Here is an 18,507-nt window from a genome sequence, read left to right on the forward strand (position 1 = left end):
TCTTGTGAGCCCCAGGAGCAGGGTGTTGGCCGGTGCTGCCGGTGGGTAGCCCACAGCCCCACACCTGCTGGAGTAAGGGTCGCGTGGCCTGAACGTCCACGACGGGTAGGGCCGGTGCCCCCCTCCCCTCGTCACGACTGACCCATCAACAGTGTCGTCACCTCCGTCTTACAGGTGGGACATGCAGGCTCCTCACGGCTCGGCACAACCGTGGCTGGGCCCTGGCCTTGTCCGAGTGAGTGAGCTGGCCACAGGTGAGCGCCACCCTCGCCCAGGGCTTACAGGACCCCCTCCCCCGCCCCGCCATGGGGTGTGTTGGCCTAAATTTGGTCCCAGCCTTGAGGGAGCCTGTGCCCAGTGGGGTCCTCCCTCCGATTGGGGCTGAACCCACTGGGTCGGGTCGCTCGTCCTGGCCACCAGCACTGGGGATGCTGCAGGGAGTGAGGTGTGTTCAGAGCCCTCAGGGGAGGATGGGGGACGGCTCATCCAGTCCTGTCCCTGAAGGCCTCCGGGGGCGGGGAGCGGGCTGGGCTCTGGGGCAGCACAGAGGTGGCCGTGTCTGTGAGGTGGGGTCCTGGCATCCTGCAGCTGTCGGCTTGGAGGCATCCACAGGACAGCTGGGAGTGTGGCTGAGACAGGGGATGGGGGGTCCGCCTCTCACCTGTCTCCCAGCCGTGGGGGAAAACTTCCCCAGAATAAGTCTGAATCGGCCCTTTCCTGTTGGCCTGGCACTCTGCTGCCCCCTGCTGGCTACACAGCCGGGTGCAGGCCTCTGCCTGCAATCCTGCACCTGGGAGAGAGCCCTGTGGCCAGAGATGCCCCTCGGGCAAGAAAACCAGGGAATAGTTACAAATTTAATAAAATTTGTCTTATAAATTACAGCAGCAGCCCCAGGGCTTGGTTGGCTGCCCCAAGAAGCAAGAATCGGGCAAAGCTGGGCAGCCATAGCTGGACAGAAGTTGTCTGAGAGTTCAGGGCTGTGGAGGTGGCCAGTGGGCCAGCGCCGCCGCCTCCAGGATGGCCACAGGGCAGAAGCTCATGGGCCAGTGGGTGCACAGGTAACAGGAGTGGGGGTGGAGGCCAGGCCCCGAGGGTTGCCTGGTGCCCCCACCCATTGGGTTCCTCAGTCCAAACTGGCCATGAGCAGGTGCAGCTCCCGGAAGGCACTGCCGTGGCGGCCACTCAGGCCCGACTTGGTCCTGACGAGGCCGCTGATGCTCTTGAGCTGCTTATAGCAGAGCCGGCACTTGTGCAGCCTGTGGGCAGAGGGGCAGCACTAACCACTCCCGCCCCGCTCCCAGGCCGTGCCAGGTGACACCCGGGCTCAGGGCAGAGCCAGCTATGGAGGAACCCAAGCTATAGCTCCCCCCACCCTCCCTCCTGAGTTGGGGGTTTGTCCCAGGCAGTGACCTCCTGTATAAGCTGTAGCAGCAGGGCCATCAACAGTGGGCTGTGTGCCCTCACCTGGCCTGGCACCCCTGCCCTAACAGGCACACTGCCTGGCCCCTCACCTCTCTTCCCGGCTGATGTCAACACCCACAGAGGGCGGGGCTGCCAGGATGTCAGTGATGAGGGGCAGAAAGCGCTGGAGGATCAGCTTCAGGGAGGTGCAGCCCGTCTGGACATAGCTGCAGAGGCAGGCGGATGGATGGAGCACAGACAGACGGACAGCAAGTACACAGACAGGGGCAGAGGATGAGAGGCAGCACGGGCTTGTCCACCTTGGCCTCGGGAACTTGCAGTGGGCAGCACAGCCACCTCCCGTGGGCACCCCCTGGGGTCTGCCCAAGCCTCTGCCCCTCCCCGCTGTGAGGAGGCGGGGCTTCTCTGCGTACCTCTCATACTTGCTCTGCAGGAGCTTCTCGATCTGCGGCAGGACCGTGGTGCAGAGGTCCAGCTTCCACAGGGAGCTGGGGAGAGGCCGGGACAGGTGCCCTCAGCACCCAGCCCTGCCCGCTCCACCCACTCACCCCCTGCAGCCACTTACGCTTTCTGGTTGACGATGTTAAGGAGGTCCACCACCACCGACAGGTCATTGATGGCTACGGCCGAGTCCACCGACGTCTGTGCAAACAGAGTGCCAGTCAGGACAGGGAGAGGGCCCCTGCCGGGTGTGTGTGGTGTGGTGATGGGCCTTATTGGGGGGTAGTGATAAAGCCACCCGAGATGACAGAGGACAGGGAGAGGGCCCCTGCCGGGTGTGTGTGGTGATGGACCTTAGTGGGGGGTAGTGATAAAGCCACCTGAGATGACAGGACAGGGAGAGGGCCCCTGCCGGGTGTGTGTGGTGATGGGCCTTATTGGGGGGTAGTGAGAAAGCCACCTGAGATGATCAGCACAGGCCAGGCCCAGGCATAGGTGTGCAATAAATGGCAGCTTGTGATGAGAATGGAAGAGACCACAGTGTGGTGACGGGCTGCCTGCCCCCCACCGGCCAGTTCCTGTGGCCCTCTTCTCGGTTCTGCCCTCAGCCCAGGGCAGGGGCAGGCGCTTGCCTTGATGTCGCCCGTGGTCCACACGGCCCTCACGGTGTCCAAGTTCTTGTGGCGGCTGGTGAGCACCACGCACATGGTGTCGTGGCCTTTGCGGATTTGCGACATGGCATCCTCGTCGACCAGCTCTGTCTGCTGCGGGATCTTCACAGCCTGTGGGACAGGCCCAGATGCTGGCAGCGAAGCTCTGCCCTTGCCCACGGGCCTCCCCCCACCCTGGGCTGGGCCCACACTCACAGGCAGGAAGTCGGAGGCCTTCAGGCCGATGGGCTCGTTCCGGGTGGCAGGGATGATGGCAGGCTCAGCCTTGGGCGCGGGGGTGGAAGTGACGACCTGGGACCAGGGTGGGACCTCGAGCTGGAGGGGTCGGAGGCTCAGCGGACAGCCAGCCTGAGGGCTCCCTCTCTGCCCCCCAGATGGGAGGCCCCTCACCCTGGTTCAGGGCTCCAGCCCCTCTGAGTCTCACACACGCCCTCTACCCAGACATACGTTTGGCACCGGGAACTGCGTGTCCATGGCTGGGCTGGGCTTTGCTGCCTCCTTGGCTGTGGCCACGTCTGGAGGCAGAAGGAAAAGATTTCTGGTCAGGAAGAAGGCAGGGTGGGACTCTGGACCCCATCTGTAACCGAGGGGGACAGGGCAGGAGCCAGCGGGCAGCGGGGAGGGAGACATCAGCAGTGTGGGTCCTGGAGAGGCCTAAGGGCAGGGGCTGGGCTGTCCCCCACTTTCTACCTACCCAATCCCAGGCTTGGCAGAAAGCACGCATCTAGCCCTGTGAGTCGGGACCAGGGAGCTCCAGGGTGGGGCGATCTGCCAGCTCACTAGGAATGTGTGTGCCGGGGGCGCTGGTGGTGAGGGGCTCAGAGCCACAAGGCCCCATCTATAGCGGGCCCAGCTTGTCCCTCCACAGCACGTGTCCTGTTTCTGGACTCATCTGTGGGCTTGAGAGGAGCACCTGCCTACCCTGTTCACACTCAACCACCAGGGACTAGCCTGGGGCTTGGCACATAGTAGGTGCTCTTAAGTGAGCGGCAGAGGCTGAATCTGTGCCACAGAGGGGAGGGCAAGGGGTCGGAGGGGAGAGGACTGAGGAGCTGGGAGCCCAGCTCTGCCCCACCCCGACTCACCATCCTCTGGGGGTGCTGGGAAGGGCTCGCTTCTTCGAGGTGGTGTCCGACCTGTAGAGGGGAGAGGGGCTGGGGACTCGTGTCAGCTGCCCAGGGTTCCTGTCTGTCCCCAGGGCGCTGTCAGGACTTGGGGGATGGAAGGTGGTTTCCCGGCATGCAGCTGCACACCTGCGACCCTGTCCCGGCCACAAACCCTCAGTCCCGCCCCTTCGCCCCTTCGCCCCTGTGGTGGGCAGGGCACTGTGTGGCTGCCAGGGCTCTGCCGGGCCTAGAGTTCCTGGGGAGAGAGCTGGCCCGGTGTGTGGGGGTTAGGAGCTAAGGGAGCTGCATGGATGCCGTCCCCAGAAAGGATCATCTGCATCATTTCACAGGTGGGGTGCCAGGGTTCACATGTGGGGGGGGGGCGGGGGGAGCCGGGCCTCACTGATGCTGTTCTTGGGCTGGAAGATCTCATTGTAGTCCTCCGCGTTCTGAATCTCCGCACGAGACTCCCGCTCGTCCCGGTCGTCCTCGCTGCTGGGGCTGCGGCGCTCGCTCTCAGAGTTCTGCTTCACCCTGCGGGCGGCACGAGGAGGACGGACGGGCCAGTGAGGCCAGGCTGGGTCCCCCAAAGCTTTCCCAGGGTCAGACCTGTGTCCTGTGCCCCGCGAGCCCCGAGCCCACCTCTGAGGCTTGCTGCAGGTTGTGCTGGGCCGCTCATAGATGCGCCGCAGGGGGGCGGTGGGGAGGGGCGGCTGCTGCGTCAGGAGCCGGCTGTCCTGCACGGGGTCCTGGGCCACCGTGCCTGTCCTGGTGACCCGGGTCAGGTCCACCACGTAAGAGGAGACGTTGCTCTGGGCGAAGGCCACGCCTATCTGCAGGAAGCGGCAGAGCAGCGGCTAGGGGATGGGTGGGCAGGATCCCGGCAGGGCCAGTGGGAGTGGGTCCTGCTGGGCTTGTGGGAGCAGCTGGGCAGATGGAGGGAGGGCGGGTGCGGGCGGCGGCCTCACCAGCTGGTTGTTGCAGATGGCCAGGTCGGCCACCTTGCCCCAGTTGACGAGGACCACGTCAAAGCAGCGCTCGGGCTCCCAGCCGTAGACGCGCAACGAGTCCTGGCAGCCGCTGTACAGGCAGCAGCCGTCGGGGTTGAAGAGGATGCTCCTGGGCAGGCGAGAGGGGGCCGTGGGTCCCAGGAACCCGGGGAGGCTGCGGGGAGCCGGGACAGGAGGAAGCAGAGCCGAGAGGGAAAGCCCACCCGCATCCACACCTCATTCCCGGGCAGGACTGCCCACCGCCCAGTGGCCTGCGTACCTGACAGGCCCCGGCTCCCCTTCGATGCAGCTCACCACCTGGAATTTCTCCAGGTCCCAGAAGCGGATGGTCCTGCAAAAGCAGCCAGGCTGTGCTGGGAAGCCAGAGCCCTGGCTCCACACAGGCCTTCTCTCCCCCTGTTACCCGCCCCCCTGCCCAGCACCCCTCAGGGCCAATAAGAGCAATGCCTTGGGCCAGGGCTGGCCCTGGACAGGCAGGGGGAGAGGACACAGTGGGAGGCCAACATGGGCCTTAGATTGGACATGCCCTTGAAGGCCCAGGACACAGGCTGGGAACCAAAGTCCCATCTTGGGCTGGCAGTTGCTCAGCCTACAGAGGCCCATCAGGCATATGACACCCTGGGACAGAGACAGATGGGGACAGATATACATACACTCAGGCAGAGATGTGAGGAGCGGCAGTAACAGGCGACAGGCCCTGCTTCTCCTTCTCACCTGTCAGAGCTGCCGGAAGCCAGGAGGTACTCGTTGGGGTGAAACTCTACCACGTTGACGGGCCCCGCGTGGCCAGGGAACTCGGACATCATCTTGCCGGCAGTCAGATCCCAGAGCTAGGGCAGGGCGGGCGGAGGTCAGGACCAGGCCGGGCACCGCAGCCGCCCGCTCTCCCTCCGGTCCAGCCCAAGCTCTGTCCACACACCACCTTCCCATCCGCACAGCTTGGGACAGCAACCCCAAGGAGGGCGGTGGGGACCAGCCTGAGTGTGACCAGCAGCCGCCAGGCCCCAGCCCTGGGCCCGGGTCCGGCCGGGAGCTACCTTCACTGTGTGGTCGTCTGCAGCCGATGCCAACCACTTCCCGTCGGGGCTGAACCGGAGACACCGCACGGCCTGGCTGTGCCCCTGAGGAGGACAGAGCACCGGGCTCACCCTCAGGGCCTGGCCCAGGACCCTCCCTCCCCACTCCACCCCGGCCTTCGACAAGCAGTGCGTCCTGGGGTGCAGGCAATGAGGCGAAGACATGTAGGAGATGCCACAGAGGGACACTTCCCAGGGGGACCATGGACTCCCAGGCCTGCAGGGGCTCCAGGAAACCAAGACTGCATGGTCAGTCTTATGCTTCTTTTTAGAGTTAAGTGCCCTCTCTTCATGTCAAAGGGTCTAAAAACCTCTAAAAATAAAATAAAATAAAAATCTCTAAAAATAATTCTGTTAAACTTAGTGCTTCCAAACCCCTATGAACAGGCACCCCTCCCATGACCACTCCGGCTACCTGCCTGTAAAACCAGGCACGGAGCACAGCGGTTTGGTGAGCACGGTTCTGGGGGATTTGTGGAGAACTGGCGGTCCAGGTGGACCACGCACAGCACCCTGCTCTGCTCGATTCACGTTTCTCACGCTCTCCCCCATGTTGGACGGCAATGCCCTCCAGCCGCTGCCAGTGGGCACCACATGCTCCATGCCTGCCTTACCCTGTACCGGAAGACACAGCCTTTCCTCCTGATGTCCCAGAGCTGCGGGGAGAGGAGCAGAGGGGCAGTCAGCACAGGTACAACCAAGGCTGGGCTTAGGGTAGGGGGCCTAAAGCCTGGGCCGGAGGCCAGGGTGTGGCTGTGAACAGAGAAGGGACCTGGGTGCCTCCAAGTCATTACACCCCAAAATGATAGAGGTCTGGAAACTGCTCACTAAAGCTGGGAATTCCACTTGGCCGGCGTGACTCTGATTGAGCATTGACCTATGAACCAGGAGATCATGGTTCAATTCCCAGGTGGGGCGCATGCCTGGGTTGTGTGCTTAATCCCAAGTAGGGGGCATGCAGGAGGCAGCTGATCAATGATTCTCATCATTGTTTTTCTCTCTCTCTTCCTCTCCCTTCCTCTCTGAAATCAATAAACACATATTTTTTTAAAAAAATAAATAAAACTGGGAATTCCAAGCAGAAATGTCACACCTCCCTTCTCTAGGAGGGTGTGAACGTTGCCGCACAGAGAAGACACCCCCACAAGGAGCTGAAAACCCACCCCTCAGGCAGGCAGGACATGCCGTCCAGCTGCCCAGCGGAGACACAGGGCTGAGGGGCATCTCACCTTGATGTTGGTGTCCTGGGAACCCGAGGCCACAAACTCGCCGTAGGGGTGGAAATCCAGGCTGCAGATGTTGGCCTTGTGTCCCACGAGTGTGCGAAGAACTAACAAGAGAAGCAGAGACGCTGGCTTGAGGGCAAACAAGACGGGTAGTGCAGAAAGGCTGTATGTGTGGGGGCTTTAATACTGAAGAATAACACGGGTTTTAAAAATTGGGGCGAAAATCAGCCAGGGTCCTACCACCCTAACAGCTAATTTCCCTATTTTCCTCCTGAGCGACGACAGCCATTTCTGATATTACCTGAACCTCCGGGAAATGCATCGCACCCCCCAGCTTTTGCTCTGGGCTTGTCCCAGTGTGTTTTTGAGAGCAAAGGGGGGAGGGAGATATCAGGCAAAGGGCAGTGGTGGGCAAAGCACCTCCCCTCCCCCCCCACCAAGTAGGGCGAGTGGAGGGTGCGCCAGGTGTGGTCCTGGAGGGAGGTGGCTGTGAGGAGAGGCTGTGAGGACCGAGAGGACACGGGGGGACATGCTGGCCTCAGAACCTCAGGGGTGGGGGGCAGATCTGTTGCCCCAGGAAACCATGACTCCCACCTTTCAAGGTTCTGTAGGCAGCTCCATAGCCCAACTCAGCCCACAGGCAAACTGTGTTTGTCTCTGGTACAAATCAAATTTGTCTCCTCGTTCTGGCCTCGTGTGTCTTGCTTTTTAAAAGATTTATAATTTACTGTCTGCATGAAACTGATCCCCCGTGAGAGCTGGGGCAGACAGGGACAGGAGCCCAGCCATCCTGAGGTGTGAGCCAAGGTGAAGCGGGTGCTGGGAGGTAGCGAGCTCTCTTCAAGGTGGTCACATGCCACCGGGGCTCCGCACCGCGTTTCTGGTCAAGGCGGCCTCGGGCACACGCTGCCCAGTCCAGGGCCTGGAGGGGGGCAGACTGCTGGCTCCTGCTTCAGCCCACGGGCTCTGCATCCCACAGCAAGGTTTCCGAAATCCTGCCCCGCCCGAGAGGATGTGGCGCGCCCCGCCCTGCGTGGGCCGGCTTCATGGGATCCCGGCTGACCCACCCTCGCCCTCTGGCTGTGCCATGGAAAGCAGGCAGGACCACATTCTTCCGGCGTGACTTCTGCCCTCGCTCTTCTGTCCCAGGAGGAAAGGCCGGGTCACAGGAGCTGCAGAGGCGGCCTCTGGGGTGTGTACCCCATGCGGGAACCTCCCAGCCAAGCAGCTGCTCATCCTTCCTGAAATCCTCCAGTGATGTGCTGCCTTCAGAGCAACCGACGTGAACCCCTTCTGTGGCCTGTCACTGCCACGCACATCACAATGGGCCCGAGGTCTCAGCTCTTCCTGCTGCAGCTGCTGAGGGCAAGCCGCTCCCCCTTTTGAGAAACTCCCCAAACTGAGGCACCAAATGACAGTGGAGAGAGCGGGGATGGGAGTTCTGACCTCAGGATTCCAGTCCCAGCCTCCGCCACTCCCAGCCAGAGGGTCCTCACGGAGGCCCCGTGTGCCCATCTGACAAATAAGGGGGCCCTCCCAGCCTGGCTCTGCATCAGTCACCTAGCAGCTTACTGAAAGCCAGGTCCTGGGCCCACCCCACTTCTGAGTCACGTTCGCTGGGAGTGGGGTCTGGGCCATGTGTTTGTAACGAGCCTGCGAGCAGCCATCGTGGGGACTCCATGCCCAGGTATTCCAGACAGAGGTCTTCAGTTTCCACTCCGTGCCCACCTTGGGGAGCGCTCACGCTTCCCTTACACGTGAAGTGGCTGTGTCTGAGAACGCACAGCGCCCCATCTTCCCTTTCGTCCCCTGCTCCCCAGCACACGGTGAATGGCGGGTGCCGTCCGCTGGGGTTTGGGTCCAGGCAGAGGCTTCCAGGTGGAGAACTGCCTTCCACCGAGCCTTTCTGCTGTCTCTGCTGGTTCCACCCTGGCCCCTTGGGTCCAGTGAGGCCCCAGCACAGACGCCGTGGGTCCCGCGTGCGGCCAGGCAGTGGGAGCGTTCTGAGACGCTAAGCATGCAGCCCGCACCAGGGGGGCAAACAGCACCCATGAGGCCCGGGGCGCCATCTTCCTGTAGAGCCACCTACACAAGACCACTGCCCTTGGCAGAATGACCCTGGCCACTGAACGTGTGTGGCTGACAGCCACCGTCCTGCAACAGAGGCAGAGCACGCATCACAGGAGGAGCCCGGAGACCTGCAAGTCTCAGCCAGGCATTGGGGGGGGGCTCAATTCTGGGAAAAGCAGCCTTGGCAACCCCACGCCACTGTTTCCTCTCCCCTCCAGCGGTGGCCCCCACCCGCACGCTGGAAGTCCAGACCAGCGGCGAGCAGCGAACCGTGAGCCCACGGGCTTTCCTTCGGCCGGCACAGTGTTCTGTGCTAACATATGCAGTGCTTTCAGGAAGAAACTGCAGCATAACCATGTTGTTTAGAAAGATGGAGGGACTGAGCAAAACACCAGGTTAGAGGGCAGAGGCTGAGGCCCCTGAGAAGGGGAAGGAGTGGGAAAGGCTTCCTCTTTTCATTGTGAATGTCTGTACAACCACCGGTACCTGCCTCCTTACACTCTGACTCCAATAAAGGCGAAAACTAAACTACAACAAACCGCGCAGGAACCAGAGGGCTGGCCGCCCAGCCCCATCCTGCAGGCGGCAGTGAGCCGACGCTGAGTGGGGGCCGCCCTGTACGGCCACCCGCTCCCCAGTGTGCCCCACACGCCACCTCGCTCCTGTGTGGCCCCTGGTGGCACCTGATGTCCTTCCAGGTTCTGAATCCACAAAGATACCCACACGCCCATCCACACAGCTGTCCACTCGGACATTTACCAGGCGCCTCCTTGGTGCCAGCATTCAGAGATGGGGGCGGGCGGGGTCACCACTCTGGCCAGTGTCCCAGGACGGAAGCACCCCACCTAGTCAGGACGGGCTTCCCGGAGGAAGCGACGGGTCAGGAGCCCGAGACTGCAGGGTGCAGGGTGCAGGGGGCATTGGGGAAGGGGCATTGAGTGCAGACACCTACTTTTGGCAGCTTCCAGGTCCCAGACGCGGATGGAGCCCGACTGGGAGCCGGCCACAATGAGCTCCTCGGGGGTGTTGAGGCGGACACTCTCCACTGGGGACGTGTGACCCGTCAGGCTCTGTGGAGAGAGGGTGGCAGCTTCAGTGCACTTCGTGGACAGACCCCCAGCTGCTGCCCCAAATTATGGGTCCCCAGGAAGTGTGTCAGCAAGAAGTGGCCCAAGAGACGGACGGCTGAGCAGCCGCTTCTCCGGCCTCAGCTCGCAGGGCTAAATGTGGGCCAGACCCCGTCACACTCCAACCCCTGCCACTGCTCACTGTCCTGACAGACGCCACCCGCAGAAATGGCCCTGGGCCCCTTGGGGGGGGGGAGGGACAGCTGACCCTTTAGTCTGAGTCCAAACCACGGGCCACGGGCTCTGTGCCATCTCACGCTCTGCTGGCCCACGCCCCTCAGGAGGGGAACCATGGCAGAAGTGAGGCGGGCTCTCAGCAGCACCCCTCTCTCCCCCCGAAATGCCTGGGTCCCCGGGCGCTGTCTCCGCTGGAGGACCCAGCCACACTCCCAGGAGGGGGCTCTCAGAACCCACAGCTTGGGAGTGACTTTGCTGACAAACACAGAGTCTCCCCCAACTCAGAGCTGGGGAGCTGGGCCAGGCTGAGCCCAGGAGGGAGAGGAGGAAAGTGCCGGCGTTTCCAGCTTTCTGGAGAGGCCGGATCTGGAACCCATGGTGCCTGTCACTCCCACCCAGTACTGCCCCCCCCACCCCAAGGCATCATAGTGACACCATCAGTGTTTGCTGAGACCCTTCCCCCTGGGGGTTGGGGACAGTAGGGAAAACTGCTCCTCAGTGGAACCTCCCCAAGGCCAGACGGCTACAAGCAGCTGGTCCGACTCCCAAATGTCACCGGCAGAGTATCCCTGGGTACGCACTCCACGGAGGGCAACTGGGCACATCCACCCGCATTGAGAAACGCCCATTCCCGCACACGCGGGACACGTGTACAACACACCCAAGGTCACTCACTGCAGCGAATCTCTTGGACCAAAGACCGGAAACAATACAAATACCCGTCACCGGACACTGTCATCATGGTCACCCATGCAATGGATGCTATTCATTCAGCATGAAAATGAACGGGGCAACCGCAGCCTATGGTCCAGACTAACCTCCATGACACGCACAGATGGAAAGAGACGGAGACAGTGTGTACAGTGTGGAGCCACTGGTATAAAGGGGGGAGGGAAGCAGACATGAACATCCGCTCCTGAATGTAGGAAGTCATTCTAGAAGGATGGAAGGACAGGAAGCAGGAGCGAGGCTGTCTCCAGGGAGGGAGGTGGGGGTAGGGGAAGGAAGATGTTTCACTGTTGACCGAGTATCATCTGGATGTTGAACATGAGGTCACACACTCCAAAATGCACAGAAATAGATCACAGTGAACTGCCGCCGAGGGAGCCGCAAGAGCACAGACCTGAGGTGAGAAAGAACTTGGCAAATTTGAGGCCCTGCAAGGCCTGGTCTGTGGAGAGTCTGGGGGGAGGGGGAGCTCGGCTGAGGCCCTTGGGGGCCTGTGGCTGCACCAGGTGTGAGGAGGTAAGTCTAGACCCCAAACTGTCCCGTGTGCTTCTCTGAGGATGAGCGCCTGGGCTCACTTCATGTCCATTTTTGGTCAGTCTTGGCTGAGTTTTCTCAAATTGTGTACGTTACTTTGTCATTCAGGGGCAGGGCACATTTAAACTTAAAAACAAAGGGAAACAAAACAAACGATTTCAATTCTGTTCTGAACTCAAATGCCATCGTCTGGACCCCTGGCTGTGGTCTGGGTCAGATCTCGGTTCTCTGATGAATCTCGAAGTCAATGAGCTGATTAAGTCTCTACTAATAAATACCACCTCCTATTTATTCTTTATCCTGACTTGGCCAAGAGTCAAGAGTGCGATACCGCCCGTGCTGTGGGGCTGTGGGGAGAGCGAGGCCCGTGCTCCTGCTGGGAATGTGAATGGACTTCTGGAGGGCAATCTGACACAGGTCTTGAAAGCTTTGTGAAAAGTGCACACCCTCGGATTTAATGCAACCATCACAGATCTGCTCAGATTTAGCAGGTGGGGATGTTCACCACGTGGCTGAGCAGAGCCAAAAGGCTGCAAGTGACCTCCATGCTGGGAACAGGGCGGGGCCACGCCAATGCCAGCTCACTCCATGGCACACCACAAAGCCATTACAAATCATGTCCTTAAAGGAGATTTTCTGACACAGGAAAATTCTTACATTTTGTATTTTTTTAAAAACCAGGCCACAGGTCAGTGAGAGAGCATTCTGAAAATATACTGCTATTTATTTCTGTGTGTGCACATGTGTGTGTGTTGGCATGTGTATGTGACATAAATGCACAAGTCTGCACATGTGTGCATGTGCACGTCTGTGTATATCAGCACCCACAAGGACACAGACCAAAAGCTAACTGCAGTGGTCTTGGATAACGGGACCATGTATCTTTCATTTCATATTCTTCCTTCTTCATGGTTTCCTGTTTTGGAACAGTTTTCAGCACTGAATGTAGCTGTGCAGCCAGGAGAAGTCTGATAAAGAACCAGCTCTCTGCCCACTCCAGGCAGGCGCCTGAAATCCTTCAGTGGAACAGGTGGGAATGTATCAGTCACCCCACACACAGATGCCGGTGGGTGGACGGGCCCTGGGCAGGGCGGGGCAGGCTCCACTCATTTAGCCTCTCACGCAGGCTCCCTGGCGTGCTGTCCACAGCCAGGTGACACCCCATTCCCGAGGACGGGCCACTGTCGCTGCCATCTGGGGTTGCCCTGGGCCTTCCTGAGCCGACAGCTGGGGGAGGCATGGATGCTGTGCTGTGTCCCCTGCCCTCGGGACGGGCCCCCAGAGGACGGGGTGCCTCACCCACCACTACCCCATCCTGCCCACAGTCCCGCCCACCCCTGCCCCTGCCCCGGGCCGGCGAGGCTCACCATGATGCAGTTGGGCTTGTTGATGGACCACAGGTTGACACGGCAGTCGTCCCCTCCTGTCGCCAGCAGCCGCCCGGAGCCTTTGCCCAGCACCAGTGAGGACACATTGCTGGCGTGGGCGACGATTTCCTCTACACAGGAAAGGGCAGAGGGGAAGACAGTCAGGCCACAGCCAGGGGGCTTGATGGGCCACGTGGAGGAGGGGAGGGCCTGGCCCTTCTCGGCCATCGGCTCTGGCACCAGAAGCCCCTCTCGAGGGCTCTGCCCCTTTGGCTCCCCTTTGGTGCCCAGACACCCCCTCTGACACCTGCTGACAAGGTAGGGCCTGGGCCTGAGACAGAAATGACTATTTCTCAACTTCACTGACACCTGTCTCACCCTCAGGCCTCGTGATTTTCTTCCCCTTTCTGCACATTCACTGGTAATATTACTGACTGACTACGCTCGATTTTTCATCTGGTAAGTGGAGTTAATAATAACACTGCCAGAACGTTGACCTATGAACCAGGAGGTCACAGTTCTGTTCCCGGTCAGGGCACATGCCCGGGTTTCGGGTTTCATCCCCAGTAGGGAACGTGCAGGAGACAGCCGATCATTGATTCTCTATCATCATTGATATTTCTTTTTCTCTCCCCCTTCCTCTCTAAAATCAATAAAAATATTTTTTAAATAAAAAAAATAACAACAACAGTGCCTGGCTCATTGAGTTGCTGAGGATTCAGTGAGAAGGTGCCTGTGAGCTGCTGGGTAGGGAGTGAGTGCTCTGTGGTTGTTAGGCAGGCTAAGGACTAGGCACCACGAAGACAGTGAGCACTGGGGCCCCAGGTGGGCAGAGGTGGGTGGGCTGTGTGAGGAGGGGGGGCAAGAGGCAGCCGACTGAGAGGTCTGGGTGTGAGGGCGTGGGAGTGAGGGCTGACCAGACAGAGGGACGCAGGTCACCGTGGGCAGCCACAAGGGCCCCTGGCCTGGACGGCTGGGGCAGCAGTGGGGGTGGCACACTACAGCCCCAGGGGCATCAATGCTCCAAAGGAAACAGAACACAGGCAAGGAACCAAGAGGCCGCCCAGGTCTCCCAGCTCATCCCTGAGTGAGTTCCTCCCGGGAGGGAGGAGTAGACAAGACAGGTCTCCCCACTCAGAGGGAAAACCCTACCATGCCGACGCCCTGAGGTAACGAGGAGGCCTCAGTCAGCTAAAGTGCTGTGCGCGGACACTCAGATGCCTGAGCACGTCACCTCCCACCTGAACACTGATGGCTAGGCCCTGCCTTTCAGATAAAGCAAAGCGTCAGAAGGGCTGGGATCCTCCCCAGCCTCCGTGGCACCACATTCTCCCCAAGGCTGTGCTGCCGCCGGGGCCGCCTCTGAGTTCTGCCCTGAGCTCCTGCCTCAGGGCCTTTGCACACACAGTTTAGGCAGCCTACCATACTCCCCTACGCCATTCTCCATCACCAGGTAACTACTTCAAAGCACAGGCCCAGCTGAGAATTCACGGAGATGGGGGGCGTGCTCCCAGGCTCTGGACCCCATTTCACAGGGATCTTTGTCTCTTTTGCCCCCGACCGCCTCCCTCGTGCCTGGTTCTAGGCTCAGGAAAGACCAGCTGCTGAAGGGGTAGGTACATAACCCTAATAAACAGAAAGCCACGCTGTCCAAAGTGTGCCTTCCTTGGGAGCCGGTAACAGGGTTCTCCCAGAACTCTCGGGCTTAGAGGAACGATTTGAAAATGGTCCAAGCCCCTCATTTCACAAACGAGGACACTGAGGCCCAGCAGAGGGCTTCGCCAAGTTCCCGCAGTTGAGAAGCGAAGGCCTTGCCCCAGCTCCTGAAAACAGTTCACAGCACAGGGCGCCAGTCTGGGCACCAGGTTTACACCCACCGGGCACTACAGACGGGGAATGACCCCCAGAGGCACCGGCGAGGAGGGCCGCGGTCCTCACATGGGATCCTCGAGATCCTTCCAGGGGGTCCCAGAGAACAAAACTGTTTTTCTAATAACACTAAGATGGTATCTGACTTTGACGCCTTTGTTTGCTCCTAAGAACATAGTTTTCCAGAAGATGCTCGGTGTGATGACATCGTCATCAGGGGCATGTTGCCCGTGTGTTCTTGTTTGAAAATGTCTCGGTGTTGCCGACGTGGTGAATAATGAGCTCCCGTGGACAAGCACCCTCTGGGGTCCTCAGTAATTGGAGTACAAAGAGGCCCTCGGATCAGGGTCTGGCGCTGCCACAGGCAGTAATGGCGGCGGTGGGTCTTGCTCACTCGCATCGCAGAGCCTGGTACGTGTCCCTCTGCCGACCCTCTCACCCTGGCCCCCCGTCCCAGGATGCCCTCAGGTGATGGAGGAAATCTGACTAGTGAGATGCCTGAAAGCGTCAAGAACATCTTTCAGGACTCTCGCCGCCTCCGCCTGTCAGCCTCCGTGGAAACCCTGCGCTAAGCGCTTGATTATACGTGTTTTCTCACTTGAGTCTCACAGCAACGCAGACGTGACCACCTTGCCGTGCAGACAGGAAACGAAGCCGGGGAGGTGAAGTCCCCTGGCCAGTGTGACCCTCTGAGTGCCAAGGTCAGGACTGGCATCTTGCTCTTACTCCAAGGCCCAGGGGTCTCCCCTTGTGCCAAGAATAGAAGACAAAGCTGGGGGTTCAGGCTCCCCCCCCCCCCCAGCAACTAACAGCTCACAGGGTACACGGGGGGGAGAGAGAAAACAGGAGAGCCACTCACGCAATTTCCAGGCCGTCTTGGTGACCACCGGGGTGGCCATCCTCCGGCTGTCTGGCACTCGAAGCTCCACCCACGAAACAGACGGCCTTCCTCCAGGGGTGGGGGTGGATCCCCCCCAGATCCGCCAATCAAGTCGGCAGGGAGTCCCCACACATCCAGGCAGAGGGAATGCCTTTCTCCGGGACCAACTCTTCGCTTTAAATCATCCACGGCAGCAGCCTGTCCGTGCCCGTCCGGATCCCGGATCATGGAATGTCAGGCTCGGGCCATCTCAGCTCAACACTGGGCTGGAACACAAACAGAGGGGATGGCTTTTTAGGAAACACTTAGGGGGGAGCTGGGGGGCGGGCGTGACCCTGATTTGCAGACTGCAGCTCCCTGCATCCCTGAGGCCACTGGATACAGACAGACAGACAGACAGGCACCCACCAAAGCCAGGAGCTGCACTGCAAATTGGGTTTGAGAAGCAGGAGCGGGGGCACCTCAGACAAGGTGACCTGGAACCCAGGGGAAGGGAAGGGCCTCCCAGAGGCCAGGATGATGGGAGGAGCTGGCTGTAGATGAGACAGATTTCTGAGAGTCACTGTGTGGTCTGACCCGATGCAGAGGGGGTGGAGTCAAGGCTAAGCTGGGGGGCCCATGAGAGGCACCCCGGAGACAGGTGCTGAAGTCTTCTCCGGGGAGAATGTCAAACGGGGCCCCGAGGATCCAACCCCCCGGGTTTGTGGCAAAGGAACCAATCCTGGTCCCCCAAATTCCCCAGGACGGTGCTGGGCACGAGCCGGTATGACTCCTCAATCCTAAAAGGCCACCCGAAGGTGCCTCCGACCTGCTTCCTTCCAGCCCTTTCCCCAGGAAACCTCTCCTCCGCACCCCTGCGCCCCTGGGTCCCCCAGCCCTGCCCCTCTCGTCCTCCACCCCTTCCTGCCTCCCGCGTCCTCCATTCGCACACATCTTGTCTCCTGAGCTCCCTAACGTGGCCCCTGCCTCGCCAGACCCCCTTTCCTCCGCGTTCCCCTCGGCCACCAGGATCCCCATTCATTCACTCTCCTGCTTCCGGCGTCCCTAGTCACCCCCCAGGCGCCCGCGGACCCCCAGCTCAGCTTCCGGCCTCCCCGGTTCTGCCCTCAGGCCTCCACGCCGGTCCCGCCCCTCCCGAGGCCAAGGCTGGTCCCTCGGCCGCCCCGGGTCCTCCCACTCCTCTCAGCCGGCGGGGAAGGGCGCCAACCTCCCCGCGCCGCAGCCCTCTCTCCGCCGCAGCCCGGCCCGGCCCCGCCTGGCTCGGCCCGGTCCGGGGCCCACCGGCCGTCCCCTCGCCTCCTCGCCCCACTGCCCACTCCACCTGCAGTGGCGGCTCCCGAGGCCAAGGCTCTGCTCCAGGGGCGACCCCCACTTGCCTCCATCCCCTGCCCTGATTGGCCGCTGCTTGACAACCGACCCTCACAACAAAACCTCCGGTTCAGAGCCCCGCCCTCCCCAACTCTCCCACCAATCAGCTGCCGCGGGAGCTCCGCCTCTTTCCAGTTTTGACCAATCGAAGAAGGCACTTCTGCCGCTTTTCCTAAGTTCCCGCCCTTTTTTCCTGAATTGGGCTAATCACGAGGAAGAAGGGTTCAAGGGCCACCCCTCGGCCCCTAATGAACCAATGCGGGCTGCCGTTTCCTTGGTCCCGCCTTCGCCTCAAACTTTCCCTTTCAGCCACCTTGCCTACTCGCCCTCGAACCTCGTTAGCGTTTGAAAAATTTGCGAGACGCCCTCCAATGGCGGCTGCACCAATCGCTTTAGCAACCGTCCCAGCTCGACCAATCAGCGTTCACATTATTGGAAAACCAACTCCCAGATAGCCAATGGGAAGGGGACATCCGGACCCGAGCGAAGCCGCGGAGCTTCCATCTTGGAGTCGGGCAAAGCGGGGCGGTGTACTTAAGTCAGCATTTTGCAGGGGTTCCTGCTCGTTCCCTTTACCTGTGGGCGGATCCGCGGGTCCGAAGACTTTTCTTTCTTCTTTGGCTCGAACACCGGCTCGAATCTCCCACCGGAGACCGGGAGAGAAACTGAGATTTCCCGATTCTGGGTCCGAGTCAGGCGTGGAGCCCGGGATTGCTGCCTCCACGGCCGACGTCTTCGGCGGATGGATGGCCGCTTCCTTAAAGCGCTGACCGACTGGGAACCCGAGAAACGCCGAGCTCATTTGTGATCCGTGGGTGGGGGTGGCCTTAATCTCCACTGCCCTGCACCCTCGCTGCCAGGAAGAGGCAGCGTCCACCCATCACACTGTACTTGGGGACGCTGACTGCAGAGGCTTATGGGCGCTGTCGAGAGAGGACCAGATTAGCAGAATAAAACCCGATCAGCACTGCCCACCCTGCATTTCTCAACCTTTTATATGACAACGTCGTGAACACTGGAAAGAATACTATAATGATATACTAGTGTAATATTTCAATCATATGATGACCATATACGTACCGTGTGGATTTCATCACTTGCTAACATTTTGCTGTATTGATTGGCTTTATCCGTGTGTGTGTTTTCTGAACCATTTGCAAGTTGTGGACATCAAGACATTTCACCCTGACACTGAATGCTACTGAGCGTGTAATTCTTAAAAATCAGACCCTTCTCCTGCATAATCATTGTATCAAGAAAACAAACAGTTGTTTTCCAGGGCAGATTTTCATAATCATCCCCAAAACTATTTTTAATAACATTTTGCCTAATTAGGAAAGCATCAAGATTTGGCACTTGGCTCTTCTAAGCTCATTCGATTTCATCTCCCCCTCTCCCTCCCCCCCCCCCTTACTTAATGACTTTGATCTTTTG

At 60.1% G+C, this 18,507-nt stretch overlaps 1 protein-coding gene across 5 annotated transcripts; it reads right to left on the reverse strand.

Moving 5' to 3' along the window:
* Positions 1–841: 841 nt before the first annotated feature.
* KATNB1 (katanin regulatory subunit B1) lies at positions 842–17,920 on the reverse strand. Of its 5 annotated transcripts, none has more exons than XM_059667939.1 (20): positions 17,650–17,920; positions 15,685–15,971; positions 12,957–13,087; positions 9,975–10,092; positions 6,956–7,056; positions 6,341–6,382; positions 5,688–5,771; positions 5,365–5,480; positions 4,910–4,981; positions 4,609–4,759; positions 4,283–4,473; positions 4,044–4,174; positions 3,620–3,670; positions 2,982–3,049; positions 2,730–2,825; positions 2,496–2,645; positions 1,988–2,064; positions 1,836–1,910; positions 1,512–1,628; positions 842–1,256 (listed from the first exon to the last, which is right to left on the reverse strand). In XM_059667939.1, exons 2-20 carry the CDS (start codon positions 15,722–15,724, stop codon positions 1,124–1,126), a joined length of 1,944 nt encoding a protein of 647 aa, XP_059523922.1. In that variant the 5' UTR covers positions 15,725–15,971; positions 17,650–17,920; the 3' UTR covers positions 842–1,123. The 5 variants fall into 5 exon arrangements, with proteins under 5 accessions (XP_059523922.1, XP_059523918.1, XP_059523919.1 ...); XM_059667935.1 differs by having other exon boundaries at positions 2,730–2,849; positions 17,650–17,919; XM_059667936.1 differs by lacking the exon at positions 17,650–17,920 and adding an exon at positions 17,027–17,161 and having other exon boundaries at positions 2,730–2,849.
* Between the last annotated feature and the right edge of the window lie 587 nt (positions 17,921–18,507).

The sequence above is a fragment of the Myotis daubentonii genome, chromosome 15 (genome assembly GCF_963259705.1).
Source record: "Myotis daubentonii chromosome 15, mMyoDau2.1, whole genome shotgun sequence".
In the NCBI taxonomy this organism is placed as follows: Eukaryota; Metazoa; Chordata; class Mammalia; order Chiroptera; family Vespertilionidae; genus Myotis; species Myotis daubentonii.